This window comes from Agelaius tricolor, unplaced genomic scaffold (genome assembly GCF_023055355.1).
Source record: "Agelaius tricolor isolate 1412-34295 unplaced genomic scaffold, bAgeTri1.0.p SCAF_10, whole genome shotgun sequence".
In the NCBI taxonomy this organism is placed as follows: Eukaryota; Metazoa; Chordata; class Aves; order Passeriformes; family Icteridae; genus Agelaius; species Agelaius tricolor.
In genome coordinates, this window is record NW_027269270.1 from 21,802,453 (window position 1) to 21,815,987 (window position 13,535).

At 37.3% G+C, this 13,535-nt stretch overlaps 1 protein-coding gene across 2 annotated transcripts in view; it reads right to left on the reverse strand.

The window, feature by feature from the left end:
- Positions 1–557: 557 nt before the first annotated feature.
- XRCC5 (X-ray repair cross complementing 5) overlaps positions 558–13,535 on the reverse strand; it is a 49,874-nt gene continuing 36,896 nt past the window's right edge. For both annotated transcript variants that reach the window (XM_071435197.1, XM_071435196.1), the window contains 5 exons: positions 10,314–10,423; positions 9,759–9,855; positions 7,684–7,751; positions 2,935–3,009; positions 558–2,135 (listed from right to left, as the gene is read on the reverse strand). In XM_071435197.1, coding sequence (XP_071291298.1) covers positions 2,121–2,135; positions 2,935–3,009; positions 7,684–7,751; positions 9,759–9,855; positions 10,314–10,423 — 365 coding nt within the window. In that variant the 3' untranslated portion in view covers positions 558–2,120. The remainder of the gene's footprint in view (positions 2,136–2,934; positions 3,010–7,683; positions 7,752–9,758; positions 9,856–10,313; positions 10,424–13,535) is intronic.

Below are 13,535 nucleotides of genomic sequence, written 5' to 3' on the forward strand. Positions count from 1 at the left end.
GCTTCTGAAGACTGAACTCAGAAGCCTGAGGAGAATGAAAGATGCTTTTCTTGCCTTCCAAGAATTCACTTTTATTTATTTTGAGTCATAAATTTTCATTCCTCTTCTCAGTACTAGCAACTCCATCACCACACTGAGCCTACCTGTACATATTGTGCAAGAAGTAGCAAGAAGGTAGCAAGAAGATCTATGCAGCAGCAATTCTCCATGAACTAAATGTATATTCCTTGACAGAAGCAATACAGTCTAGAAATGTGGTCAACTAAATCAAAAGAAACAAAGTAACTCCATATTCTGGTCACCAGGCTCTATATTCTGTGTGGTCTTGACCCAAGATTGTCTCATCATCACTGCAATGTATTAAAAACTACTTTACTGGGGGGTGTTGCAAAGTTTAGAGTTTGTAAAGAACAGGGTAAGTATACTCTGCTTCTGTGGAGGGATTTTGATATTCAATGTTTGCATTGTAGGCCCAGAAAAGGAGCTTTTGATAGTTTCCTATAGGCACTGCATAAGTAGTCACCTGATTTTAGCAAACATGGCTCTGAAGACAAAACTTGACCTTTAAAATATTTTTATTAAACAAAAAAACCCAAATAAAGTGTATAAGAAACCCCCAGCCAGCATACTCCATATATTGGCCTTTAAAACACTGATCAAATAATCCTTATTTACAGTTGAGAAAAATATCTTCTGGTGATACAAAAGCTATAAGGTCTGCAAAAATCACTTGCTCTCTGCCATCTGCATTTGAGAAATGCTTTCAATTCAGTCAGGATAGGATGTAAGACAGGAGAGAGCAGGTTGCTGTGTAAGGAAGTAGGGGCAAAAAGCAATTGATATTTCCCACACAGGAGCTGTTGGCCAGTATAAAGTGCAAATATTCCACAACATTTTCCAACTAAAGATCATGATTTTCCCTTTTTTTTTGTGATCTTAATACCATTTTGCACAGTACATTTATACATTTATAATAATGAAGCACCAGCTTTTAAAGGAATGAATCTGGTTCTAAGAGACAAGCAGGTGTGAAGGTGTCATTACTGTCTCTTCAGCTCTGTAATCAGACTTGAATGTCTCTTTCTAAGCACTATTTGACTAGTTTGGATTGCTCTGTGTAGACATTACTCCATCCTGGTTAGCAGTGTTAACTATTATCACTTCTCTATCCCAGCTGTCAGTGTACAGCTTTGAGGGACTCTTCTGCTCTGGGTGAGCAGCTCTCAGCAGTGTATGGAATGGACACAGAACTGATTCATTCTCCTCTCAGCACCAGGAGCATCTACAGTAACTGTACTAGTTACAAGTCTAAAAAAATCAAAAATCCCAGCCCCTGAAACAGGGAAATGTGTCACAGAAAGGGACAGAGACCTTAGGCTGCTGCTGAGCCGACAGGATAGAGAACCTATAGTGCAGAGAAGACCATAATTACTGATCTGGGGTCAGTGTGGCAAAATCAGCACACCTGGCTCTACTGTGTGCTTTAGATTCTGTTGTGTATTTCAAACTATGAACTTGTGAGTCCCTGACCTAGAATTTTTTCCTACCCAGCCTCTGTGGTGGTTTTCATGGTGCTTTGTTGGGTTTTTTTTGCTCTACCTTGTTTTTTGTTTATTTGAGTTGGTTGGTTTTTTTAAAGCATGAAAATCAGAGAGTTTTTCATTTCTGTAACAATAAACCTATAGGGTTACCTCCACTAAATATTCAGTGGTAACTCACTAAATATTACGTGGTAACCTTGCTGTGACATTTCTGTCTTCCCTCCCAGGCAATGCAACAGGAATTTCAGGCACCAGAGCAGATTCTCATTAAATTTAGTAGTGTTCAGCTAAAAGCAATACAAAGGACAAGCTAACTTCAGTTCTAAAGAAAAGAAAAAAAAAAAAAGATGCCTTAAAGTTATCATTACTGCCCAAATACTTTAGACAATTCCAATCTTCTGTTCTAGTTTTGAAAGTTGATGCCATTTATACCAGCTGGAAACGTTTCTGGGATTTCTGTTCTCATTTGAGAAAATAAAGATGGATGTACTGTGTTCTCATTAGCATCTTTTTTTGGGCCCCATCTCACAGAGACATCTCTTCCAAAACTTCGCTTCTACAGTCACCATATATCACTGGTCACATCATGTCCAGCTGCAAACAGAAGAAACAGATTTGAAAGAAGCAGCACTGAAGTAATTTCTTATATGTGTTTAGTGCTGAAGAAAACCAAGCAAATTTGGAAATCCTTATCATGTAACATAAACAGATTGCACAGAATTCAGTGCTAATCTTCTATAAAGTCCAAAAACAAACCGAAAAAAATCTCATCTTCACATAATCATCTGTGCAATTTATAGATTTTTAAAAGTACAGTCCAAATGTAGAAATCTGTCTGTTATCGAAGCTTCTTTAAAACCATCTACACCATCAGCTGAAGCCTTGGAGACAGATTTGTAATGAGACAGCCTGTAAAAGATAGCTAAAATATTTATTAAAAAACCTGGTATCCTTGAATTTCAGCAAGCCTATATAGAGAAGTTTAATTCAAAAGATCAAAACATCTTTTTAAAAATGTTTGAGTTTTCAACCCACATAAATAGCAGTTCAAGATCTACAAACCTTTTAAAAAGCTATTATAGTAAATTATACCAATCCACTTTTAAATGAGTGGCTCACTGGCTCTTTTGAAGCATATTAGAGGACACATTTCACCCCTGTAAACACCTATGTTACTACATCACACAGTATAGTATTTGCCATCATGAAATTACACACCTGCCTAAGTCTTACAATAGCAAGTAAGTAATTTCGTGTGGCTCTTCTGATTCAATTCCTTAGGTGTTTTCTAAGCCAGGCACTCTAATATCTACTGCTTTAAGAAGCATTTGGCTCTCTCATTGCACCTTTCCAGCTTAACTCTAAAGCCACACCCCATCTTTATGGTACTCACCAGATCATCAACATCATCACCACCTTCATCTGTAGGAGGCAGAGTTTCATTTTTCTGTTCCTTTGGAGCCAAGAACTAAAAAAAAAAAAAAAAAAAAAAAAAAAAAAAAAAAAGTATGTTAAATTCACAGAATGTCTCCTCTGTATATCAAAACAAAGCCATCTGAAATTAAAATTCAGGAAGGAAGTGTTTTCTGGTTTCCACCCTCCAAAACCATATTAAACTACAAAAAACTTCATAAGACTTGCTTTTAAAGGATTTTATGGTGAAGTGTGTAAAAAAACAGGCATAAGGATATGGTTCTTGAGACAACACATGTAGAGGGCTGTAGAGAGAACCCTGTGATAAGGATGCTGCAAACATTATTCCCTAGGCTGAGGGGGAGATAAGAAAGATGCATAGAAATCATTTGAAGTCTACTAAGTCCACAGAAACAACCTCAGGCACAAGAAGTTTTTGAGACATCAGTGGCTGCAGCCTGGGACTATACATTTTCTCTATCCATCCTTTTTTGTCCACTGTCAGATGGGATTCTGGATTAGATGGAAATTTTATCCATTTCAGTTTGACCAGGTTTATGTTCTTCAGAAATATTGTGTGTAGCTACAAAATGCTCAGGGATAACAAAATCCCTGACCCCCAGTGATATGAGTACATACATGAGGGTGACCAATGGCTTCTTTGAGATGTTTCCTACACACAGCATTCTAGTTTTGTGTTGAATTTTTAAGCTTCCCTATTTAATTCAATTAACATTTACCAAATGAACAAAGATATCAATTAAAAAAAAACTCCTCCAACATGCAAGATGGTTAGAATGCCAGTCTTAAAAATGGAAAATCATTATGTAAAATTACATTGCCGTAGCTGCTGATACAACTCACCATATGCCCTTCTCTTAAAGCATGACATTCATAAACAGAAGAGAAAGGTAAGTTGCTCAGATACTATAAAAACTGAAAACATACAGACAATATCTGGAGTACAACCACCTCCAAAATTATTTCACAGATTTTTCTCTTGGCCTAAAAAAACCCAAAACATTAAAATGGTAGGGAAAAATGGCAATACTTAACTCTTACTTAAAAAAAAGCCTCCAGTTGTCTACAAATCCTAGTTACTACCTTTTTATCAACATCCTTAATAGAAAATCTTTTTTTAATCATTATTAAAATGCACCAAGCCCTGCTCCCCAAGAAACCATAAGCATGAAGCTATCGAGGAAAAGCCACATTCCCAGACTTGGAGTCCTGTCATCCTTAAAGTCAGAAACAACTTCACTATAACTCCAGATGATGAAAGAGAACAGCTAAGCAGAAAATAGCCACATTACACAGGCTATAAATACCTGCTTAGATAACTCTTTTGTGCTCCTAAAAGGGAGCTGCTGTTCAGCTGGGGACTTCAACTGTATCAGAGAGGTTGTGTAAGAGGCCATGGGATCCCTATTAACATAATCAATCTCTGAGACCATACATTTCTAGGGTGAAAAGCTTAAACATTATTTTAATAAATAAAATATTCTGATCCTTCTCTAGAACCCCAGTGACAGCTTTAGGCATGGGGTAAAACTCTGACTTTCTTGTTGCATCCTCTAGGATGAAAAGTAAATACATCATGTTTGGGTAACACCAACGACAGAGGACAGGCAACCTCTGCCTCATTGTCCCAGTGACCAAAGGTCAGACCTTTCCTACATCCTAAGCAGCAACATCCAAGAGAAACAAAGAAATCTCACTGCACAGACAACATTCATGTTCTAACATGCTGAGTTTAACTTATCATAGAGATTCTGTAGCTGAAAAAAAAAGAAAGGCAGGGAATGTGACAGAAGGAATTAGAATTTCAGCATGCTGTACGTCGGTTTATCTTTTTTGTTGGAAGAGTTCTTAATCTAGTAGTAATATAAAGCACATACTATGAAACTAAAAGCTAATGACATTTGTCAGCTCTGAAAGGCTTTCTGTGCCAGATCAAATTTCCTTTTTTCACATTTAATTAAGAGTCAATTGGTATTTCTGGAAGTAGCACATTTTTCAAAATTTTTACAATCAGCTTTCTCGTGCTAAATTATGCAAAGGAAGCTAAAAGCTAGAGAAATGTACAATGAAGATTTGCAGTAAATTGAAACCTGAAGTTTCCATCAAATGCTGAACATCCAAAGCTGGGTTTTTTTCTGAAAACCTGTTTTACATTTATGCAAAAGCAAATTACATATAATAGCTGTGCTGAAATCCATTATCTTCCCCAAAGCAACCAGAAAAAGCACTTGACATTCCTGCTCTTTTAACCTACCATCCTCATGCTCTAAAAAGAGTATCTCCACTATTACAGGGAAAAAAAAATTTCTCAGTGATAGGAAAATATGCATGCATAACCCACCTCAAGCAAAAAGAAAAAGGAAAGTTTGACCTGTCTAATAAGCAGCCTGGTAAGTCTTCCTTTTTCCTGCAGACAACAACCCTACAAAACCTGTAATCTTACAGACAAAACAGTCTTGAAACTACTAGCAGCTAGTAAACAGCACATAAGAGAAAGGGCTTTTGTGTCACAAAGGCCAACACTGACAGACAACCTCATGACCTACAGGCTTGCACATAACCTCTACAGAGGTGAAGAAAACTTGCATCTTATTCTGTTGGGAGATATTTGAAAAAATCCAATATAACACTTAAATGAAGGGTATTGCCTTTGGTACAACAAATAAATGAACCATTTTTGCAATCTGCTGTTGACCTAGGAAAATGCTGGCTTTGTATCACACAGGAAAATTGTGGCAGGGTTTAATTGGACCAAAGAGGACTAGATTTTATACCAGCCCCACAATACCAAGATAAAATATTCTATCCCTGCAGATCTTTCTCCAAGAATACACAGTCTTGCATTTTCTTAATGAAAAAGTCATATGAGCCCTTAACAGCCAATGGGAATTAGGGTTCTGGGTTTGGATTTGGACAGTGTGTGGGAAGATGGTTATCTAGTGAATATCTGGAATTGCCAACTGCTTAGTTAGCAAAGAGATGCAATCCAATTACTCTGGTAGTTAAGGTAACTGCCATCTTGGAGAACTCTGCTGCAAAACTGATTTCATGCAATATCTTGTATTCCTCCAATTTAATGAGAAGATATGGCTATTGTATGACCCTCAATCAATCACAAAATGACCTTCAGTCACAAAATAGTTTCCTGTATTGCAATATATGGTGATTGCAGGATGATGGTAAACAGAAATGTAAATTTGCAGTCAGCCTATAAGTGCCTTTTCCAGCTTAGCCTGGCAGCTGTGAATCCAGTCCTTGATACTCTCATTTGTGCTGCATTCCCATGCAGGCACAGTGTTTTTTAACCACCACAAGCTCACAGGGAAGACAATGGTATGCTGCAAGGTCTTTGTGGTTAGTAGAGATTTCCTTAAGGAACAATGGCTATTTCACACAGCATAAGCACATTCTTTGAGCATCAGTGGTAGTTTCAGACTAGAAAGCACAGTTCTCAAGAACAATATTGTCTTAGGAAGTTTCCAAGTAATTTCATAGCACTTGAAGTACATAAAAAAGGCTGATAGTCTTTAAAACTACCACTGGGGGAAAAGTTGCTCTATACCTTTATGTGTAATGATAAATAGCCAGTAGGTCCTTCATGTCTAGAAAAATCATCATACTCTGTCACTTGTATCCTGCACATGTGCTCAGCTTTCTGGACTTCTAGTTTGTTAGCTTTTCATTTTCATGACATTTCTGTGCCTTCTTCACCTTGAGGTAAATTGTTACAGATGAAAAAAGCAGTTTCTAAAATACAACGTTTTTCTACTCATTAACTAAATCACGGAGAACCTACTTCTACCCACTTCTGCCTATTGCTTATGGAAGGCCTGGAAGCTGCAAAAATCAATGTGGCATCTTCTATAAAAGCTACTTCTCTGCAAAATGGTGATTTTAGACACAGTTTCACCTTCAGGGGGGGGTCTGTGATACAAGGACCTTTCTCCTAAACTAGCAGCCTGATACAAAAACATCCATCTTATCCTCTCCACACAAATATCATTTTTGACTGCAGCTCTGAATTCTGCTTCCTTCCAAAGAGGAGGCATCATTCTGCCTGTTACAATTCAGTCCTTTGTAACTGGGACATCCTTCATTCATCACTGTAGTTACTAAAATGCTACATATCTGTAGAAATTATACCTGTAAATAGTCCAAAACTCCCATTTCCAAAAGGATCTAATATGGTCACCAATAATACCCCCAGCATTATGTATGATGTCCACCCATCCACGAAAGCTGCATAAAGGGGAAATATTGGTATCACTGCATGTATGGTGAAAATTAGCCACAACAACTTGAATTGCTGGGGTTCACAAAACCTTTTTTAAAAAGTATCATATTTTTGAACTCGTGCTACCAGTGAGAACATATTTCTTTCTGTGAAGTTCAAATAGTGATCTTACATATGTAAATAGCACTCTGCTGTTCCACTACACTGAGTTGCTGAAGTTCCTATTCTTTGTAGAGGATATTTTCAGATCATTTCAATACATGCTACTTTTTAAAGACCAATTATAGTAAAACTTGTACATGCTAAGGTAATTTTGCTCTGAAATGCAGAAGTTTCAATTGTGTGGCAAATGAACATTGTTATTTCTTCACATGGATCTTATTTCATTCAGCTGAAGATTTATCCACATGAGAAACTCTTCAGTTCCACAGCAAGAGCTCTATACAAACAGATGCTTATTAAAAAAAATTATACCTTCTCAGCCTCTTCACCTGTCACCAAACTTCCTTCTGCTTCATCTTGAGTGATCAAAGAAATCCTTTCTGGAAAAAAAACCCCAAAAATACCATTAGAAGGCTTCCCAAAAATTCACCTAATGTTACAAGTGAAAAAAAAACGTTCCCCATTCCAACTTCTGGATGTGTCATCATCACCAGCAAAAAAAAGAGTATCACTCAAAGGAAAATGTGACTTGCATAACTGAGTCAACTATGATATAAAATATGATATAAAAATAAATTAATGAGCATATTCATAAGCTTGTGGAAGTATCCATTTAGGAAGCTGCTAATATTGTGACAATCAAACTAATGAGACACTGAAATCATAGATCACAGATGAAATGCTGAAAATCTATTAGAAATTGCACTTTTAGTCATTCACAGCATGCTCTTAGGTCCTCAGAAAAAATTAACTCCTAGCATTCAGACACTTGTGCTGTGATTAGACCAAAGTGCTGGTCCTGCCCCACTTTGCTCCTTGGTTGTGCCAGCAGCACCACTGTGTGTAGTGATGTCCCACCTCTCCAAAAAAAACCTTCCAAAAAATCTCCATTTATTCTGACCCCAATAGTTTTTCCAGTCTAGTTCATCACTTGACCATACAAATGCTTGTGCCTGAATAAGCAGCTGTGGGTGTGAGAGCAAAGAATAGGAGATTCATAAAAATTTCAGCAGCAGTGTAAGTGTAGAATCACCTTCATGTGCCCACAGAACCACATGGCAGGGTTTCATGAACAAAGGAATTTGTCAAACAGCTCTGCCTTTCTTCTGAGCCACTAACTCATTAACTTACATCCACCTTCTTTTGGTGATGGCAGTCACTCATGACAAGACCCAATGCACACCACACTTGGTAGAAAAGAGGGGATGGGTCATGTGGCAAAAATGAGAGAAAACAGAACTTCTGCTCTTGTTAGCAGCAAGTAAAAAGCAATTTCAGCTGCCTAAGGAGAGCAGCCAGATTATGCATTAAGTATCAAATTTCATTTCACCATGTTCTCAAAGGAAGATAATCTATGCTGTATAAAAATATCATCTCTCTTTGTATTTGTTGGTTTGTTTGATTTTTTCCTCAAAAACATACTTCCGTTTGTCAAAAACTCTGATTTATACTAACTAAAAATTATTCATGGCTTTGAAAGATCCAAGTTTGCTATTTTCAAAGTTTATTGGTTTCTTTTCCCAAATTTATACAGAGAAGGTCCCCTACAGCACTACTGAATATAATGTTCTTGTCAGTGTTGTCCTGTGCTGTTTTTTTCACATTGCTAAGCAAATTCCCATCCTGTAATTCAACGCTGGACGAAGCAGACATTACAGCATGTCTGGAGTTCATCACTTTGAATGGTACTACACAAAATCACATCACTGCATTTTATAGCATGCATCCTTAAAGAGATACAGCTGGGCATTTAACAGATTTCCTTAGCATTGGTTCCAATTAAAAACAAGACTATGATGTAAAAGATTTTTTTTAGTCCGCTACATTTTCTATTTGTGAAAATGTTCCTTTATTTATCACTTGTGTAGTCTCTGAATGTCTTTTAGAATGGCACTGCCTTGTATCTCCCAGTTTAATCATAGGTAGGTGTCATACTACCACATATTCTGTCCTTCAGGTTACTTAAATACAAAATGATCAGTGACACATTTCAATGCTATCTATGACTTTTTGGAAGCTTAAACTACAAGAATCTTTTTATAGCTCTAATGCATGAGTTTTTTCCATTTATTCTGAAATTCAGCTGAAATTGTGTCTTCTTCTCCTTACCCCATAACATTTAATTTGTCTCTTCTTCCACAATTAATTTACCATTTCAACAAGACTTGGCAATGCACTATGAATAATGCTGATATAAAACTATTAGTGCAGAAAAGGAAAGGAAGCTGCAACATGAAAGTTTTTTTTAAATAGGCTGCAGGAATGAAGCATATCAAAATGCTGCAGTGGGGTTATCTAAGTGCCCCACTGCTAATGAAGTTTTCTTACTTAATGGATAAATGCAATACAGTTAGAAATTGCCTATTTTTTTTTCAGTGCCATCCTACCTTGTACCATGATCTCCCAGAAATCAGATAAGGCTTTATCTTCCAACTTTGATTTCAGGGACTGCAGAAAGTCATTAAAGCACTGCACCTTGGACAGCTGAAAAAATGTAACAGCAACTGTAAGCAAGAACTATTAAAGCAAGCTTAATTCTTCATGAAGTCATTTAACATGGTGAACACAAAAGTCTCTACAGAATTTGGGTTTTATTTCTATTAAAACTCTGAGTTCTAAGGAGTGGTGAGCCACAAAAAGCACCTCTCAGAAAACTAGAAAGACTTGCTTGTAACTAGCTTTGTTGAATAAGAAAACTGTAGGACTGTACTTTTAACTAGCACAGGCATCAGCTCATAGGCCTTCGGTTTTATGTTTAAACAAAGACAAACAACAGCAAGTAATACCAGAGAGGCTAGTCCCCATTCCAGGAACAATAAAAACCTCCATAAAATGCAACTCTATTTCTAAAATTTGAAATATTTAAAGTTAAATTATCAAGCAAACAGCCCTATCATGCCTTTAATTTGAAAGAGGTAAGAGTATTCATACATTGACATTACCTTCATGGCCTCCTCTCTAAAAGCTCTGATACAGTCGATCCCTTTCATGTAGTACTGGGAGCCTTTGTTTTCCAAGAACTGATCAATGCGGTTTATCAGCTGCTGACTCACTGGAAGACAAGGAAAAATAAACTGATAAACAAACAAAAGAATGCACACTTTCAAGGAAAAAAACCCAACTTTTCTTTTACATCTCTCTTTTTCTATTCCACAGGCACCTAAGTAGTTAATCCTACCCACACTGCCTCAAGCTATGCAAGTTGATAATTGTTATATAAGCTAGTGACAATTTCAGCCTCTCTGGAAAAGCCAGATATACTAGGAAGAACATCAAGCATGTCCAAGGCATACTTTTCCCTGAAAGCCAAGAAAAAAAGCAGCGGCCTAACTTGTTTGATAAAAATTTGGAATCCTAAAGCTTAGGGAGGTTAATGTTCTACAACACAAGCATATCCCCTAAACATCCTTTGCAATCAATGCATATTTCAATGAAAGCATTAAATTTATGAGAAAGGTGTAATAATGTCAAACCAACAGGTGTAGGGTGACTGCAGTTAAAAGACCTTGCTGTTATTGACATCAGGGTATGTCTTGTCTCTTGTACAGGCAGTTTGATAATTTTTCATCAGAGCAAAGAGGTTTATGATTATAGAGATTATAAACTGTGCAGGCCTGACAGAAAGGAGCAGAGGTAAACAGTGAGACCTGTACCAACAAATGGGGAACACCAGTGTTACCCTTACTGTTGAGCTCCTAAACGCAGGTAGCTGTAAACCACTGCAAACAGACAAGAGAAAATGTCACCCAAGAGCTCTGCAAATCCCAGCTAATTTCTGCTAGATTTAGTAATTTACTTTCTCTTCGTGTTTACTTACAGTTAAGGAACTGTCCAATTTTACCCTCTGACAAACACCTCAGCCAGGAAAAAAAACAAGCGTGAGGAGGATACAACAGTGATCTATAAACTCAGAAGCACTGTAAAAAGAATGAATAGGGAGTTGATAGTGCCCTGCCTCTCTCAAAACAAGAGCCAAGACTTTGGTTAAGAACAAACAATAAACAGGATCTTTTGAAACACACACCAGCAGTTAAATCAGCCTTTGGTAAAGGGTTAAGTTTTAACAACTGAAAAAATGAACAAATTCTCAGAATCCTTAAAAGAGGATGTCTATCAAGGGAGATTACCGGTGTTGTTGCCATTGAGGAAGAAGATTCAGGAAAGCTTTCTGACCAAAGCAGAAAGCTTTTCAGCATCTGCCTGTCCCTGTTCTTGTACTGTAAAAAACCAGCCAGTGGATTAGCAGAACCTTTCCCCTGATCTATGGCCCTTCCCAGCTCCAGATGTTATGGGCATAGACATCACTTCAAGAATCTCAGCTATGGAAGCATCAACAAAGAAAATCACCTGCCAGAGTGGTGGAAGAAACAAGAAGTAAGCACACTAAGAAGGAGACATTGTTTAAGTACCGTGCTCCTCTCTGCTCTTGTGAGTTTGCACAGCACCAGCTGTTATATAATTTTCTATAAAATGCCTAATTGAACTGAATCTGAAGGACAATATCTCTGCATAGTTTGAAACAAGGCATTTTTGATATTCTTCCACTAGGTTTTGACAGTTTCTAGAAAAGGAGGCAGATAATGGTTCTGCCCAACAGCAGCTACAGCACAAGAAAGTGTGCTAAAGTGCCTACTGTGCCAGAGGTAATCAGCTCACTCTCTATTTATTTCACCAGTAGCTGACAAACTAAATTGAAGTCTAACTACTTAAGCTTCCCAAGTTAAGTCAGTCAATTTTTTTCATGGTTAATGATTTTCTCATTAAATGTTCTAATTTCTTATGAATTGCACTAATAAAAGCAAGTCCTGCTGGTGTTTTCAGTGGTGGTGGTGGTTGTTTTTAAACACTGCCTTCTCATTGATGTGTTAAATTAAAACCCTAGGCACTATAAGGGTGCAATAAAAGTCTTTATTGTCAGAAAGATTCCAGCATACTGTTTGAAATTATCAGACACTCTACTACTTCTTTTGCATTTAATTTTTTTTAAATCCCTTTCCATTTGATTGCCCTGGCAGCCACCAGAAGACTTCCTTGCTACTGACTATGAAATGCCTCCTTTTGAAACCTGTTGTAAGGAACCTAAGGAAACCTGCAATCTTTTACCAGGCACTGAGAGTCCATAATATAGGCAGCAAACAGGTTACATAGCAACAGCATTTAAAGTCACATTCCTTAACAACCTGAAGTATCTTGGCTAAAAAGTTGGTTCTATCCATTGGGTTTCCCTTAAATGATAGGCCAATGATGGGTGAAACTAAAAGAGACAAAAATTCCTATGTTCTGATTAGACTACCAAATTATTTCAGGGGGCCAAAAGTAATACTAAAGACCGAAGATAAGGATTATAGCAGGAAATTCTTGAAGTTCCTTTAGACTTCTAATCTGAGAACTTCGTTGATTTCCTGCTGCCTTTTCATTAGTCGGAATCTTTGGGTCTGGATGCAGCAAAAAATAGATGTCCCTGTTTTTGGAGCAAAGCATGTTCTGCATAAAGATGGCTTTTTAACTAAGCTGTGATATGCATTAACTCTGATGTGTCCCAGACAAATCTCAGGCATTGATGTTATGAGGAGTAGGCCCTTAAGTTACAAACTGACAGCCCATTCAGCCACTCCTGTGTAATTGCAACTTTTTTCTTCTCTCCCAACTTCCTCACTCCACACACATTTAAGAAAGTGAACAAACAACAGACTTCTACATTTTGCATTAACTGGAATTTCCAGCACTCCTAATAACCACCACATTCTACAGAACATCCCAAGAAATTTTAATCTCTTCTTGCCTCTTTCTACTGTACCTGACTGGTTAGATAACAAATATAGTTATTAAGGGTTAGAGAACTGCAAGGGGAAAAAAAATCCCAGAATAGAAGATCTTTTAGTTCTAGCAGAATTTAATCCCTTCCCCTCTGGCATTCAGATACATTTGCTACTCCAAAATACATTCACTAGTGCTGTCATTTTCTGTGAAATATGCCATGAACAATTATATTCACTTGTTATCTCTGAACAGCTACAGTACAGAAGTGCAGTTATATTTTCATGTTTGTTCAGTTCAGCTCTTGGTCTTGATTACTATACCAATCAGATTACACAATAATAGTAGCCAAAATTGTTTATATTACAGTCCAAGCTTGATTTCTTGGGCATTCCCCCCCCCCAAAA